This window comes from Aphelocoma coerulescens, chromosome 1, assembly GCF_041296385.1.
Source record: "Aphelocoma coerulescens isolate FSJ_1873_10779 chromosome 1, UR_Acoe_1.0, whole genome shotgun sequence".
Classification (NCBI taxonomy): domain Eukaryota; kingdom Metazoa; phylum Chordata; class Aves; order Passeriformes; family Corvidae; genus Aphelocoma; species Aphelocoma coerulescens.
This window is the reverse complement of record NC_091013.1, coordinates 120,550,717-120,566,599: the sequence shown is the minus strand read 5'-3', so window position 1 is coordinate 120,566,599 and position 15,883 is coordinate 120,550,717. Positions and strand designations below refer to the sequence as shown.

Below are 15,883 nucleotides of genomic sequence, written 5' to 3'. Positions count from 1 at the left end.
AGCCTGGGCTTGGGGGGGGCAGGCGGCAATGGAGGGGGCGATGCTTCCAGGGGTCCCAGCCCTTCTCTTTCTTGTTTCCCCTTTGCTCCTTTCCTTGGGTCTCTGACAGCTTTAAAATTCTTATCCCTTAGACCCTATGTTTCCCACCCAGCATGAAGCGTACTTGCTTTCTTCTGCGTTAACGAGTTCTTTGGAATTTATAAATACTCGTATTAGCGGTGATGGCGCCCGCCCGCGGAGTGATCCGCCAGGAGGGACTATTTGTGATGCGGTCCTGCCCGCGGAGGGATCAGCGCTGGTGCCGCTCCAACCGCGCGGCCGTGATAAACGAGCTTCACTCTTTGTAGAATTTGAAGGAAAGTTGAAGAAAAGGGACAGTTTAATAAAAGTTTAATAAAATCAGGAGACAGCAGCAAAAACGCCGCTACGGCCGGGTGCTTCGCAGAGAGACAAAGGCGCACCTTTACAGCCAAAAGAGCCTCTTTAACACCGAGCTCCCTCTGCCGGCTCCCAATCCCAGCCCGCGCTCCCGGGCAGGGTTTCTTTCGGACCAGGGCTGCGTTTCCATCCTCCGCTCTGGGAGTCACCAGGTGCGTTAGGAACGAGCCGATCCCGCTCTCTGAGACACAAGGGCTCGCTCCAGGAGACTGTTCCTGTTCCTCTGTTCCAGCCGCTCTGCTCTCCCCAAAGCACCATTTCCTCGGAGCTCCTCTGAAACTGCATTTCAATGGACCGAGGGCTCCAGAAGCTGCAGACTCGTGCAATGGGGGTTTTTTGGGAAGCGACCTTAAGCTCTTGCAGTTCCACCTCTGTCATGAGAATTTCAGGGCTCTAAGACTCACAGAACGATTTGGGCTTGGAAGGACCTTAAAGCTCATCCAGTGCCACCGCTGCCACGGGCAGGGACACTTCCCACTGTCCCAGGCTGCTCCAACCCCAATGTCCAGCCTGGCCCTGAGCACTGCCAGGGATCCAGGGGCAGCCACAGCTGCTCTGGGCGAACTCTGCCGGGGTCTCCCCCACCTCCCAGCCAGGAATTCCCAATTCCCAATCTCCCATCCATCGCTGCCCTCTGGCACTGGGAAGCCATTCCCTGTGTCCTGTCCCTCCGTCCCTTGGAAATCCTTTCTCTATCTTTTCCTGCGGCCCCTTCAGGCACTGGGCGGCCCCCGCTGGGTCACCCCGAAGCTGCTCCTCTGCCGGCCTGTCCCGGGGTGTCCGGTCTGTCCCGGAGTGTCCCGGTGTTTCCCGGTCTGTCCCGCTGTTCCCCGTGTCGCTCCGCGCGCGCTGCGCCACGTGACTCTCCCACCGCCCCGCGGGGAGGGGGGGCCTGACCCGCGCCACGCCCCCTGCGCGCGCGCTCCGCCGGGGTCACGTGGTTCCCCGCGCGTCACGTGATCGGGGCGGCGGCGGCGGCGGCGCGGGAGCCGCCGGGAAGCGCCAGGCGGGACCGGGCCGGGATCGGGCCCAGCGCAGCCGCGGCCCTGCCCGAGCCCTGCGAGCCGCCAGCCCGCCATGGACCGCCGGGACCTTTCCGGATCGGCCGCCCGCTTGGCAGCCGCCCCCCCCTCCCTCCGCCGGGCCCGCCCCGCGCCCCCCCCGGCGCTCCGTGACTCGCCGGCGGCTCCGCGGCTCCTCCGTCGTTCGCCGGTGGCGGCAGCCAAGAGATGGTGCGGGCCCAGCGGAGCGACCAGCGCAGGTGAGCGCGGCCGGGCCTGGCCTCCCGCCGGCACCGGGGCAGCGCCGGGGCCGCGCCGTCCCCGCCCCGGGCACTCCCGGCACATCCCGGCACCCCCTGGGCGGCACCGGCGGGCCCGAGGGCGGCATCGGCCGCTCCAGGCGCAGCTCCCGCCGGGACCCGCGGCTTTCCCCGCGCTCGCGCCCCGCGGTGGGGGACACCCCGGGAGGGCGGGGGTCCCTCCCCGGGCAGCGCAACCCGGGGCATTCCCTGGAACGGGGACTCGGGGCGGGCTCGGGGCCGGCGGGGCCGCTGCGCTGCCCTCCCCGCTGATGGGTTGAATGGTGTTCCGCTCATTGGCTTTGTCAGGGCTTTGTTCCTTCCCCTTTGCTCTCCCGGTTTGCGGCCGGAGCCGCTCCGGGATGGAGCGGGCCAGCACCGGCACGGGCTGCGGGGCTCTGGGGGCGGCCGGCGGCTCTGGGCGGCTCCGCGGGGCTGCCGTGCTCGGGGAATTGGCTTCCGCCGGCTGCTGCCGAAGGTCAGCGAGGGAAGAGTCGCGGGTCCGGACACAATCCCGTCCGGACGGAGTAGGTGGCTCTTACGTAAAGCCTCATCCTTGGGGGGGTTGTGTTGGACTTTGTAAAAGAGCAGTCGCTTAACGTTCCTGGGCTCTGGGCTGACTTTTTTCCTTTTTTGCCATTTTTCAATGAACAAACCAAAGCGAGAAAGTGTTGAGAGGTGTAAGCCGGGTATCGGTGCATTCAGTGCTGTGCCTGTGATTCTCTTCTGGAGATGAGCAAGTGGTTCACTGGATTCTGGGGGAGAACTGAGTGCTTCTGCCCAAAGCTCGCTCACAGCCTGGGCAGATGCTGTACAGTGGAAAGGGAAAAGGGGCAGGTGTGGGACCCACTGTCCCCCCGGCTCATCTCTTGCCTTATGACGGCCTTGTTTGGTCATTTTCTCAGGAGTGCCGGTGCTTTGAAGCATTCCCACGTTCCCAGTGCTGGCAGCCAGGCACCCACCTGCCCCTGTGGGACTGCCCAGGCCCTTCCTCAGTGCCACTCTTTGGAATGAGCTGGTTCTGCTGGGGCCTGTGTGTTTATTTGTCACCTGGGCTCCCTCCCAGCTACTGAACTCCTCTCAGGTGTATTCCTAGTTGCTGACATTCCTTTAAAACTACCGAATTCTTCTCTCAGGTCCCTGGCAAACGGGGCTTTGCAGCCTGGGGGAGTTATTGCAAAACGGGGTCTAGTGAAGTGCTCTGCAGGAGTGGTTGTGCACCTGAGTGGTCATTTAATTGTCTCCTCTAATGAGGGAAACGTGATTAAATGATGCCTTTTCCTGGCCTTAAAATCAAGAGTCATACACGGTTCAAAGGGGAAAAGGGATTTTACCTTGGTATTTATTTTAAGGATCCTTAGGTGCACACGTCCAGGTCATATGCATCGAGATGCACCCCGCCGAGTCTCTGTGTCCCCCCCTCTCCCCCAACATTAGGTGTAACATTATAGGTGTTACTAATTAGCATATCTATCAAAGATTCCCCAATGAGAGGCTCAAGTGAGCCCCCCTCCCCAAGGAACCTTCCCCTGGATGGTTCTATCTTGGTTTACAGAATGTGTTCTGGAGAGGACCGTGGGGTCTGGGGCACACTGATCCCTAGCTACGAAGCTTCTAAAATGTTGAGTCTCTCAGCTTGACAAACAAGTCCAAGAATGTAGGCAAAAAGCACTAGGAATACAGAATTTGTAAAAAGGTACAACAGGGGTATAAAAGAAAAGGCAAAAATCCTCATGGCACCACTAGCAATCTTGTGCCCGTTGCTGGGCAGTTTCAGCTCGTGTCTGTGCTATGTCATGGGTGTCTGTGTTCTGTAGTTTGTGTCCATCCTCTCCTGTGTCACAGGCCTTTGTTACATCTCGGTGCTTTATGGGCCTCGCTCTGGGCCGTAGGGGCAGCGGGGGTCTCTGCTCGCGTGCTTTCCCAGATCGGGCTCATTCCGGCATCTTTACAGTTTTGCTTTTGGAGACCAGGAGAAGTACACAAGATGTTCTCCTCCATCTTCCTTCTCACTTTTGGTAGTATCTTTTCTTTCATGGGCCATGGACTTCTCTATGAAGTGTATTAGACCCTCCTCACTGTGGTAGTTCCATAGGTTCCATTGCCTCAAAGCATATCGGGTCTAGAATTTATCTTCTGGAGAGTTATCTCAAGTCCTCGTGTCATCTTTGCTTCTATTTGGTGTGCTTACACTTGGAGCTGCCCTGCCCTGGCACGTAGAGTCGTGGCTGGGTTGAACAGTTGTAAAACTTTGTGGTTCATCTCTTGGCTGTGGGGTTTTGTGTAGAAAACTTATGGGCCTGGTGTATGGGGATAACTCCGAGCTGTCAGCTACTTGTAGACTGTCTCATGTTGTCTTGCAGGTCCCCGAGGCCGATTCTGATCCCTGCAGTCACCGATGCTACCGCTTTTCCCAGAATCTACCCTTCCACGTCAGGGAGCAGCAGTTGGAAGATGTGTTGAAGCGTCTTCATCGGTGGAGTGTTGTGAGTAAGGGCTGCAGTCAGTGTGTAAGCTGAAGAAGGGTGTCTGTCTGTGAGAGTGTGTGTCTGTCTGTGTCTGCGTGTGTCAGTCTGTGAGAGCGTGTGTGACTGGTTCTAACCTTGTGTGTGGGATTTTTGCCTTTCAGTTTTTTCAACTGATTTTTAACTTTATAATAAGAAAACAGCCAGCTGTGAGGTTTTTTTTCCCCCATCTGGGTTTTGTTTTTCCTTGGTCCCGTCCTGTCTGCGAGGTGATGTTCATCGCCAAGGTTTGGGTGCAGCCAAACAAACAGCCTCCCTAACAGGGTGGAGAGTACCCAGTGGAGGTTAGGAATACAGGGAAAAGGTGCACCAGCCCTCATACCACCCCTGACAGCACCATTTTCCCCCCACCAGCAGCACAGTGCAGCAACCCTGGAACCCTCACTGCAGCAGAGCTCAGTAACCCTGGTGCTGGGATAACCCTGGAACCCTCAGAGGAGGACAAGCCCCACACCAAAAAGTTAGGGATGACAGCTGCAGGCTGGAGAGTGACAGGTACGGGTTGAGGGCTGGGGCGTGTAGAGCAGGAGTGAGGGGTTCCAGGCAGCAATAGCAGTGAGGGGTATAAAGTAGAGGGGGTTAAAGGTTAGGGGATAAAGGGACAAAAGTCAGGGCATAGGTTGGGGGGTCAGGGAATCAAAGGTGAAAGTCCAGGGGTCGAAGGTCAAGGTGGTCAATGTCAAAGCACAGAGGTCACATGTAGAAGGTTGGGGCAAAGGTCACAGGGCTCAGGGGGGTCAAAGGTCCTGGGGTCAGGTGTCATGGGTCAAAAGGCAAGGGTCAAAGGGCTCAGGTTGGGGGGGGTCAAAGGGCAGGGCTCAAGGTGTAAAGGTGGATGGTCAGGGGTCAGGGATCAAAGGTCAGGTTGTCAAGGAATGGGTCGAGGGGTCAAAGGTCAGGGGGGGTAAAAGGTCAAGGCTCAGGCTCAGGATTAGAGGTTTCAGCATGATTTTCCATGGTGGTTCCCAGTGTGGGGACACGGGGTGTGGGGTCAGTGGCGCCGGGGGCGGGCAGGAGCCCCATGGGCAGTGGCCGGCAGCGGCGGGGACGTCTCCGTCCGGGTCGCGCCCCTCCACTCCCAGCAGAAGCCCCCCTGCGCTGTGCGGTGCCCGGCCGCACTCCTTGCCCTCCCTGCCGCTGCCTTCCCGCACTCCCACCGCACCCCCTGCTCCCCTCCAGCCCAGGGAAATGCAGGAAAACACAAAATCATCGAGGTGGAACAGTCACCGGAGCTGCCCGAGCCATCCCCCCGCCTGAAGGCGGCAGCTGCCCAGAGCCGGGAGCACCCAGCAGGATGCAGCTCCTCTTTCCCAGGAGCTGGAGGCAGGGTTTCCCAGGCAGGGGGAGCAGGGAGAATTTCAGCTCCCAGCAGCTCTCTGTGAGTGCTGGATGGACTCTGGGCTGAGCCAGGTGGGAGGTGTGGGTGGTGTTCATGTCCTCAGGAGCTGCTCGAATCCACCTTAAACTCCTGGAGTGGTCTGTGCTGGGAAGAACCTTACAGACCATCCTGTTCAGCCCCTTGCCATGGTCAGGGACACCTTCCTGGGGTGTCTGTGCCAGAGTGATGGAATGGGCAGGACTTTTTCCCTGAGCCCAATCCCGGGCAATACTGGGGTTCCCATGGGAAGAAGCCTGTGAGCTGCATTTCCGGAGCTGGGAGCCTCCATGCCTGGGAGTGTTTCCAGTACCGCTCTTTGGTTTTTTCCATAACTGGGCATGATGTTTCTCCCCAGAGCAAGGTGGTTTTCCCTGGATTGTTGGGGTTACACACTGGCTGTTTGACAGCTCTGTTGTCTCTTTGTCCTGAATGGAAGAGCGAGGAACGGGAGATGCTCCCAACTGTCACAGGGATGTGGGAACAGCCCAGTTCCAGTGAGGAATGTGACGCCCAGCTTGTGGCGTGTGCCCTGAGATGGTCTTTCCTGTTGTTTTGTCCTTAGAGCCTGTTGGAGTGCTGGCCTGGATTTGGGAGGAGCCAAGTAGCCTGGAGCAGTGAGGTTTTTCCTGTCAGAAATCCATGCTGGGGATGTTTTCCCTGGCTGTCCCAAGGGGAAGGAACAGCTCTGGAGTTTTTGCAGCCACAGGCTGGGGATGCATCCCCTGAAAACCAGTTCAGGATCGTTCATCTGACTCTGTCCCTGACCTGTGGCTTCCAGGGAGCCTTCTGGTCTTCTGGATATTCCCAGGAGAGGATATTCCACCACCTGACTTTTAAGCCAGGAATTGCAAACCCAGTAAGTCAGTCACATTCTATGGGAGCTGCCCCAATGGTGGGATGGCAGAGGGCACAGCCCACGCTGCTGTTTGGGACATTCCCAGCTGGAACGGGAGCCAGCTGGGCATTTTGGAGCGCTGAGGCCACAAGGGCAGCCTTGAGTGGCATTCCCAGGCAATGCTGAGGCATCCCATGCCTGTGGCACGTGGCAACACATGCCTGATGTGGAGCAGAGAGAGGAAGGGAGAAATTCTGAGTTGATGGGAGGAATGGAATTGGGCTTTCCAGAATGGAATTGGTATAGGTGCTGATGGAATCATGGGGTGGCTTGGAAGGGACACAAAGACCCTCTGGGCTCTGTTTTCCCATCCCATGGCAAAGAACACATCCAAAACTGCCTCCTCACCCTCATGGAATGGCAATGGGTGTTGGGAGCTCTGGCAGGAGCACCTGGAGACCAGGTAAGAATAGCAATGGGATTGTTTTGGCTGCTGCTGGATGTGGTTTTCTCTTTGCAGGATGTTCCTCTGACCGATGTTTTCACAGTAGCTTGCTAGGCCTCATTTGAGGATAATTCCAAGAATTTGGAAGTAGTTGGAAAAGAGTGAGGAAAAAAGGTGAACCTGATCCGTTTCTAGTAATTCTGAACTTCTCTTGCAGCACCATTCTGAAGGAAAGCTGGTTAAAGGATAAAGATGCAGAGGAACAAGTGTTGTCAACCCCCCTGCCTCCCTGACAGAGCAAAGCTTTCTGCAATCCCAGTAAATCTCTTGGAGAAACTGTGGGATCACAAGGTTTCCTAGGAAAGGAAAACTAAGGACGGAGATGAGGAAAGAGGCTTCCAATTAATAATGATTTGATGGAGGTAGGAATGATTCTTGTATGTTTGATGCACCCCTTTTTATTCCTGGGATAATTTTAAATGATTTCTTTGAAAACTCATTTTGATTTGGGAATTCAAATTAGAGAGGAAGCGATGCAAAATAAATGCAGGGAGAGATCACAGAATCATCCTGGAATGGCAGAATAGTTTGGGTGGGAAGGGACCTTAAGGATCACCTCATTCCATCCACAGGGTGCTCCAAGCCCCGGCCAGCCTGGCCTCGAACACTTCCAGGGATGGGGCAGCCACGATTTCCCTGGGTTTATGGGCACAAGAGGAAATTTCCAGCAGGAAGTGAGGGATTTCCTTTGCTCTGCCTGGCCCTAGCAGGGCTTTGGGAGGCAGAGGGTGTGGGAACAGGAGCTTTGTCCACTGCCTTGGGGGAGTCTCTGCTGTCCCAAAACCCAGCCGAGCAAGTGGTTGTGGTTTAACATCCCGTTCAAAGGAGATGCCAGGCCAGGAACGGGAATGGACTGCAGAGCAGGGATGGTGCCCAGCAGAGGGGTGACCGTCCAGGGGGTCCCAGCAGTCCATCCCTGCTGGCCAGGTTTGGGATGAGCAGGTTGGTGACTGTCCCTGTGCTTGCTCTGCAGGATGAGGAAGCCAGGCCTGCTGAGGAGGAAGATGAGGAGGTGTGGGAGGATGGAGACAGCGGCCACCAAAGGCTGCGGAAGGCACAGATCCAGGTAGGAGACGTTGCCTTCCGAGGAGAGGGACTTGTCTGTCCCGTTGGAATTTGGGGCGTGAGGCCAGTGGAACAAAGGGTTTGATTCCATTTTCTTACTCGGGTTTTCACGTGCCTTAAGAGAGCTTTGTGAAAATGTCATTATCCCTGATTGAATCTCTGGAAAACAGGGATTGAAGCTTTCAGAAGGGGCCCAACCCTGCCTGCACGTATCCAAGTGCAGCCCCCACTCCCTGTTTTTGTGTACAGCTGGGATGAGACCTCAGCTGCTGCTACTTGCCCACTCACAAGTTGTGTAGCTCAGAGCCTCAGCCATGAAGGGCCAGGCTGTGTTTAAAACAGCCCAAGGTACCAGAGAGCTGAAGTAATTTCCTAGCAGGTAACTTGACTTGGAAGCTGCATTCTAAAATTTGTCCACATTTAATTTATGTCCCACGTGGAGACACCTAAAGAAGCAGAGGTGGGGTGTTCCTAAGAAAAGAACATCTAAATTCTTTGGTGGTAGAGGGCTTAAAATTAAAGTCTGAGTGGAGGTGCCTTTAGGACACTTCCATTCCAGTATCTGAATGGAATTTACATGAAGTATCCAAATCCTGACAAGCTTGTATGAACTCCAAAGCCTCTGCAAGTGTTTTACAGCCAGGGAAGGAGATAAGAGTCTGGAGTCTCTTCCCAAAACCTGGCTGCTGGTTTGTTTGGCCAGGCATAGGAATAATTGTGTATTCCCTGGGGCTGTCCTTATGGGGAGAGGTTTACTTATGTGCCCTGGGTTTATTCAGTGCCTCTTCAAAGTGATGGAAACTGATTTCATTGAAATGCCAGGGGTGCCAAATGTTTTCCCCAGCCCGAGCTCGGAGCCAGCCCAGTGGGAAGTGGTTTAATGGCCATTTTCCCACTCCCTCGGGGCAGCAGCACTGGAGCACTCGCACCCAACCGTGCCCGAGGTGCCGAGTACTGGCAGGAGGCAAAGCCGGGGACGGGGCAGTAGGAGCTTGCAGTGCTCCTGGAATCGCAGAGCTGGAGCTGTGGGTTAGAACTCCCAGGAGCTGCTGCCTCACTCAAACCTCGTTTCAAGCTCCGCATCCCTCCTGCTCCCTTGGAATGATTGTTGCTTCTGTTGTTGCTCTTTCCCGATACATGATGATTATTATTGTAAATTCCCACTCCATTTCTTCCATAGCCCTTTGCTTCCCAGAGGTGGTGCTTTAGGCAAGCCCCTCCAGCCTGGGAAGGTGCTTTTGGCTCCGCACTCATTCCCAGTCCCCATGAGCAGCTGGACCTGTGCTGCCCCAGCAGGTGCCTTTCCTTCCTTCCTTCCCTGCTGCACTTTGGCTTTTCAAGGGCTCTCTGGGGGGCTGAGGGAGAAGTTCTTTGTCATTCCAGGGCAGCATAAGCCCTGATCCCACTAAAAGCAGGAGGAATCATTTCATCCTTGTTTTTGGATACACCTTTAGTGTTTTCTCTCTTTTGCTGACACTGTGTGGTGAAGCAGCAGCTCCCTGGAATAATTTTTATTTGTAAAACAGTGAATTCCCTGCTGGAATCCCAGTCACAGCCCCCCAGATCAATGTGCAGTTTAAGGCCTTACACCCTGACCAGGACAAGTTCCTGTCCTTAGACATGGAAAACAGGGGAGAACTCAGACTGGATTGGAGCCAGCATCCAGAATGGGGAAAGTGAGGCAGCGTGCTTGGAGAAGGCTGGGGCTGGTACAGGGGGTGTTCCCCGTTGGATGACACCCGTGTGGAGCTGATCCTTCTCTTCCTTTGTCCAAAGTCCGATGGCAAAGGAGTGAAGAACCCACAAGTGGGGCCTGGAAGGAAAACAGTTCTGTTAAAATTAGGCAAAGAATGCACTAAGTAAAAATGGACATCCTTTTTATGTGTGAAAGAAAGTAGGGGAAAAATGTTGAAAAAGAGTTCTTTTATTTGGTGCCACCTCTCATTTTTTTATGGATAAAACCCTCTAGTAAGCAATCAGAACAGGAGTGGGAAAGCCAGGAGCCTTTGACTTCCACAGTGAACTTAATTTCCATGCTTAATTTTAACAATTTCCTCTCTCTCAGGGCAGGAAAACCCACTTAACTTGTCCCATCTTTGCCAAAAGCTTTGGTGTTTGAGCAGCCAAACCCAAGGAGCTCTGGCCCCACCAGCCTGTACTGGAGGGCCCCTGGTCCTGCCCGTGGTGTGGGATGAATCCCCAGTTGTCCCCAGAGGGGGCTGCCCTGGTCCCTGCAGTGCCCAGCACCTGAGACAGAGAGAGCCCTGTCCAAAGGGGCCTTTGGCACCTTGTCAGGAATGTGGCAGCAGCCCCAGGAGCAGGCTGGAGGTGAGAACTGGGGCTGTGTTTGAGCCTGAGCAGGTCAGCTCAGTGTTTACCTGTGGGGGGAGCTTGGCCCCACACTCTGAGTTGAAGCGGGATCAGGGTGACAGATGCTGCATTTTGGGCACCCTGAGAGTTTCTCTCCCCCCTGGAGCTTTCCTGCAGGGATGGGGCAGGGCAGGGAGCAGAATTAACCCTGCACCTTCCGTGGCCACTGCTGGCCTTTGTCTCTCTGTTGTGCCATCAGCCTGTGGGAATTTGCTGCTGCCGCTGCCACCCCACCTGGGGGCTGCGTGCTCCTGGCAGCCCTTCCCAGCCCCACACCCGAGCTCCAGCGGTGCCTCCGGGCTGTGTTGGGAGCGTTTGCTGGGAATGGGCCTCATCCCTGGAGTATCCTTTCCTTCCAGAGTGGATGGACAGAGCTGCTGGGCTTGTCAGCTTCAGAGTTTGATTGCAAAAGTCACTGCAGGGAAGAATGACAAGGAGGTTTGTCAGAGTGGTGCTGTCAGACCCCACCTGCCAGTCTGTGCTTTGGGTTGGAGGTTGTTGTGTATTGGCCCTGCAGGCAAGGAATGTCCCCTTCCCACCTCAGCCCAGCAGCTCCCAAGGGCTCTTCCTGGAGTACTTATTCTTTGCTTCCCTTTGGGCTAACTTAATCTCCACCCTTCCATGAGCAATTCCTTGGCTTCTCCTGGAGAAAACCCCACGGCAGAGGCAGTCTGCAAAGGAGCCCAGAGCTGTGCTTGGAGCAGAGAGTGCTGAGAGCTGCAGGTGCCTCTGCTGCCCCAGGCTGGCAATATCCCCATGGAACAGACTGGGCAAATGGGATTAGAGGGAGCACAAGTCCCTTCAGGGAAGGGGTTTTCTCCTGTGCACATCAGGCACAGGGCAGGAAGGGAACTTTGGAAATCAGCTGATTTCCCCCAGAAAGCATCACTCACATCAGCATGGATGACATGACCTGTGCCCACCGCTCACCATGCACCCAGCCAGAATCAAGAGCAAAGGTTGGTTTGGGTGTGAGCACTTGAAATAACTTGGAAAGAGAAGCAATCACCTTTTGCTGCTTCTTTCTTTCTTTCAGATGCTGGGATTGCCTCCGGGCACGTGTGCTGAGCTCTCCCTGCAGGGAACCGTCAGGCCTTAACAGCTGTGAGGTTGTGTTCTTCTCAGTGGGGAACTGGAAATAATTATTAATTAATTAATTGCAGAAATGTCTTCTGAACCTTTCCCCTTTCCTGGTAGATCTTCTCTCTCTGCCTCTGAATTTACAGCTGTTCCCTGGTGTCATTGGCCCTGCCTGAATTCCTTGCAGCTCCTCACTGGGAAAACCTGGGGTGACTGAGAGGGGACACAAGAATTGTTTGTGTAGGAAAATGGGAGGGGATGTCGAGGGGAGCGAGGTGGCATTTTTGAGGGAAAAGCTGAGGTGATGTTTAGGAGAGAGAATGCACATTTTTGGGGCAGAAAAGAGTTAATATTGTAGAGGAAGGAAAATTTGGGGGGTAAAACTTGATGTAACCTGTAGGGGACAGAATGAATATTTTGGCATAGGCATAGAGGAGTAGACAAATAAGGAAAATTTTGGAGGCAAAGCGTGACAAAATCTCAAGAGCAGAGAATGATCACTTGGAGGGAAAAATGAGGTGATGAGTACTGAGCATGTGGGGAAAATCTGAGCTAATCTCTAGGGGAGAGCATGAACACACTGAGGTAACATGAGGGAATCAGTTGTGGGCAAGTAGGGAAACTTGTGTAAAAAGAACATTAAATAAGCTGTAGAAAGAACATGTTGAGGTAAAAATGAGGTCATCAGTAGTAGACAGATGGAAAACTTTGGTGGTAAATCTTGATAGAAGCTATGTGGTAGAAAGTAAATAAATATTGAAGGAAGAAGAGGGAATCAGTAGTGGACAGGTAGGGGAATTTTGGGGGGGTAAAACTTGAAATAATCTAGAGGTTGAGAATGAATATTTTGAGGTAAAAATGAGGTAATAAGTTGTGGACAGTTAAGGAAAATTTTGGGGGTCAAACTTGAGGTAATCTCTAGGGAGAGTATGACACACTGACATAAACTGAGGCAGTCACTGGGGCTAGGCAAGGAAATTTGGGGTGTAAAACGTGGGAAGATCTGTAGGGCAGAGAATGAACATATTGAGGAAGCAATGAGGTGACCAGTAGTCAAGAGGAGGTAGAATTTGGGGGGCAAACCCTGAGGTAATTATGGAGGAACAGTAAGTGTTTTTGAGAAAAAATCGGACCTAATTTGTAGGGGACAGAATGAACATTTTGGGGATAAGACAGACAGAACTTGCGTGGTTTTGGTTTTACAATCTGGTCAGTATACAGGGGACAAAATAGACATTTTGGTCATAAAATCCTAGTTAATCTGTAGAAGAAAGAACTCCTATTTTGAGGTAAAAAGGAGGTGATCAGAATTGGGCAGGTAGGGAAAATTGAGGGGGTAAAATGTGAGGTCATCTCTAGGAGAGAGCAGGAGCATCCTGAGGTAAACTGAGGGAATTGCTGTGGACAGGTGGGTAAATCTGGGGGGTAAAACTTGAGGGAATCTCCATGGTAGAAAAGGAGTATTTTGAAGTAAAAATGAAGTACTCCGTGGTGGAGAGGTACAGAAAATGTCGGGGGTAGAATCTGAGGTGATCTGTAGCAGAGAGAATGCACTTGATGGGGTAAACTGAGGTTTTATGGCCAGGTAGGGAAGTTCTGAGGGGTAAAAATTGAAAGTGTCTGTAGGGTAAAGAATGAGAATATTGAGGTGGAAATGAGGAAAGAGGTAGTGGACAGGTGGGGAAAGTTTTGGGGGCAAATCTTGTGGTAATCTCCAGAGCAGAGAAAGAATGCTTCCTTGTAAAAAATGAGGAACTCAGAAGGAGACAGATGGGGACATTTTGGGGGTAAAGTCTCAGATCATCTGAAGGTGAGGGAAGGACTATTTGGAGGTGAACTCAGGACTCACTGTGTCCTCCTTCCTTGGCAGCAGCTGGCAGGGAAGGGAGAAGAGGCCTCGGGCTGGAGAGGGGCAGGAGAAAGGCACTGTGGGCAAAGGGACCTCCCTGGCATCCCCAGGGCACCTGTGGGGAACAGAGTGGACACTTTGGGAGCAAAGGGAGGTGAGTGGATTGTCCCTTTGGGGGATGCTGGGATTTAAATCATTCTATCCATTTGCCTGCTGACATTGCCCAGCCCAGGGGCTTTGGCTGCCAGGGCAGCACAAAGGTTGTTCCCTGTGTGGTGCCCAGATTTGGGGTTAGGCTTTGCTAGTTCACATGAATTCTACCCAAAGCCCTGAATTGCCACTGGAATAGCCTCCTAGTGCCTCCTGGAGCATGGATATTCCCATGCAGAGCTGCCTATTTAACAGCAGGTGTCAGGAAGTAGCAGAGCTTCCAGGGAAGCTCAGCAGGGTCAGGGCAAGGACAGCTTCATGTTCCATAGAATTTGCTGTTTGTAACCCTCATCCCCCAGCCCCCCCACCATGTCCCTGGGGCACCTGACAGAGTTCCCTGGAATTCAGCTGCCTGCACCCCCCGAGCTCGGGCTCCAGGTGATATTTGGAAGCAGGAGAAGGCGCTGGCCGGACACGCTCCCAGCCCGTGCTGAGGCAGCCCCTGTGCCCATGGGAGGAGTTCTCTCCCTGCAGGAGCTATTTCATTGCAGAGCCTCTGGAAGTTCTTTTCCCTCAGGAAAGGGATGCACATCCCTGCCTTCAGGGCACCTGCAGTGTGAGCCACCTGTGAAAGCTTTCCATCAGTTGTGCAGTTCCAGCTGGTTCCCCAAAAACTGCCAACTCAATCCAAAGAGATTTCTCTGCCTCTGACCTTTCATTTGAAGGCATCTCTGAGGGCATTGCTTGGCATTTCATTGCTGTGGGGGAAGCTTGCCTTGGCTTTAACGCTGCTGAGGGATGATGTCCTCAGGCTGGAAGGGAAGGCATTTTGGGTGGCTGGGACATAGCTGGCAGGTGTGTGGGAGGTCGGCAGCGGGAATTGCTGTCTGAGCCCCTCTGCAAACAGCCCGTGCCAACATTCCCCGGTGCCAGCTGTTCCTTGGGGTATTTTTGGGGCGTCAGTGGGGTCTGTCGGGGCCGAAGCATCTCCGGGTGCCTGTTCAGAGCAGCCCCTGGCCGAGGGGCCGCCCTTTATCCATGTCCATCCCAGCGCTGCCCAGGCAGCCCAGTGCCCGTTCCCGGGATGTGTGTTTGGCATGCTGTGTGCCACAGGCAGGACACTGCAGGCACAGCTCCTCTCTGCAAATCCAAAGCACAAGAGCTGCTGGTTCCCTTCCTGGGGCTGCTGGCCTTCTCCCTCCCCCCCGTTCCCTGCCAGCTGGGACACACAGAAGGAGCACCAAGGAACACTCCTGGCAATGAGCAGGAGTCACTGAGAGCTCTGTGCAGCTCTGGGCCACAAAAGCTGCCTCAGCCGCCACTGTGATTTTGGCCTGTGAACACTCACCTGCGGGAAATGCCCCTCTGCAGGCAGGAGCAGCTCTGACACTCTCCAGAACTTTGGCCATGGAGCAAGTGAACCCTCAGGACTTGCCTTGCTTCTTTCTCCCTGGAAAGGGACGTGGAATGAGCACCTTGACAGCTGTTGGGGAAATCCTGGAAAGGGCAGGAAATCAGGGCTATGGGAAGAGTTTTGTGCTGTCCCCCAAGTGATCACCTGTGGTGTTCCATGATCAGGTGCTGGCCATGGAGCTCTGCCCTGTAGCCATGGCAGGGGCTGGGGTGTAAAGCAGCATTAGCATAAAAGAAGGAGCTGTATTTGCAAAGGAATTACCTTGCTGGCACTTGGCATTGCCATGCCAGGCAGGACATTGGCAGGAGCTGAGATTGGCTTGGTTGGAGCAGGGTGCTGAGAATGGCCAGGTGTGGGTTCAAGGCCCAGATGAGGCATTCACATAAGGGTTCGACTTGGTGCTCCTTGTGTATCCATTCCCACTCAGGAGATGCTGTGCTCTGGAAATAAAGAAGAAACAGTTTCCACTGGACTTTCAAAGCCAGAGGTTTTTGCACTGGAGAGTGCAAGGCGCAGAGAAAGTGGGGGGGGGGGGGGGGGGGGGGGGAAGGAGAGCATCAGGTACCGGCTGAGCAGCCCGAGCCCCGGCCCCAGAGCGGGCGCAGTCAGAGCAGGAGCGGCAGCAGCGGACTCGGCGCCAGCGCCCGGCCCGGGGGAGCGGCTCCTCCCGGCCGCGGCGCTGCAGCCGCGCTCGCTGGGCGGGAGGCCCCCGGGGGAGCGGCCCCGGGGCGGGGGGAGGCGGGCGCTGCTCTGCGCAGGGGGTGCGGCGGCCTCGGCAGCGCCGGGGCTGGGGGAGCTGCGCGTCCCCGCGGGGGCTGCGGGCGGGCCCGGGCCGGGAGCGCCGCCGCTCCGGTTCCGCCCCACGGGGCGGGCGGCGCTGCGGGAGCGGCGGCCTCTGGGGGTGCCGGGGCCAGCACGGGCGGTCCCCGTGCCCCGCCCGCTTCCAGGCGCGATCCAGCGCCTGCTCCGGGGAA

General features: G+C 55.0%; 1 protein-coding gene and 2 long non-coding RNA genes across 3 annotated transcripts; 2 read left to right on the top strand and 1 right to left on the bottom strand.

Annotated features, from left to right (window-relative positions):
• Positions 1 to 221: 221 nt before the first annotated feature.
• Positions 222 to 7,126, top strand: LOC138117532 (uncharacterized). Its single transcript, XM_069027922.1, has 4 exons — positions 222 to 343; positions 1,324 to 1,699; positions 4,102 to 4,224; positions 6,204 to 7,126. Exons 1-4 carry the CDS (start codon positions 222 to 224, stop codon positions 6,660 to 6,662), a joined length of 1,080 nt encoding a protein of 359 aa, XP_068884023.1. The 3' UTR covers positions 6,663 to 7,126.
• A 596-nt stretch (positions 7,127 to 7,722) lies between these two features.
• LOC138117236 (uncharacterized) lies at positions 7,723 to 15,381 on the top strand. Its single transcript, XR_011154583.1, has 2 exons — positions 7,723 to 8,047; positions 11,453 to 15,381. It is a non-coding gene; the product is annotated as an uncharacterized lncRNA (long non-coding RNA).
• On the bottom strand, positions 10,127 to 15,419 carry LOC138117231 (uncharacterized). Its single transcript, XR_011154582.1, has 2 exons — positions 13,346 to 15,419; positions 10,127 to 11,548 (listed from the first exon to the last, which is right to left on the bottom strand). It is a non-coding gene; the product is annotated as an uncharacterized lncRNA (long non-coding RNA).
• Between the last annotated feature and the right edge of the window lie 464 nt (positions 15,420 to 15,883).

Coding starts and splice junctions, on each gene's coding strand:
- LOC138117532 (XM_069027922.1), top strand. CDS start 222: ATGGCGCCCGCCCGCGGAGTGATCCGCCAGGAGGGACTATTTGTGATG. Junction 1,700..4,101: donor CAGCGGAGCGACCAGCGCAG/GTGAGCGCGGCC, acceptor GTTGTCTTGCAG/GTCCCCGAGGCCGATTCTGA. Junction 4,225..6,203: donor GTCTTCATCGGTGGAGTGTT/GTGAGTAAGGGC, acceptor TTTTGTCCTTAG/AGCCTGTTGGAGTGCTGGCC.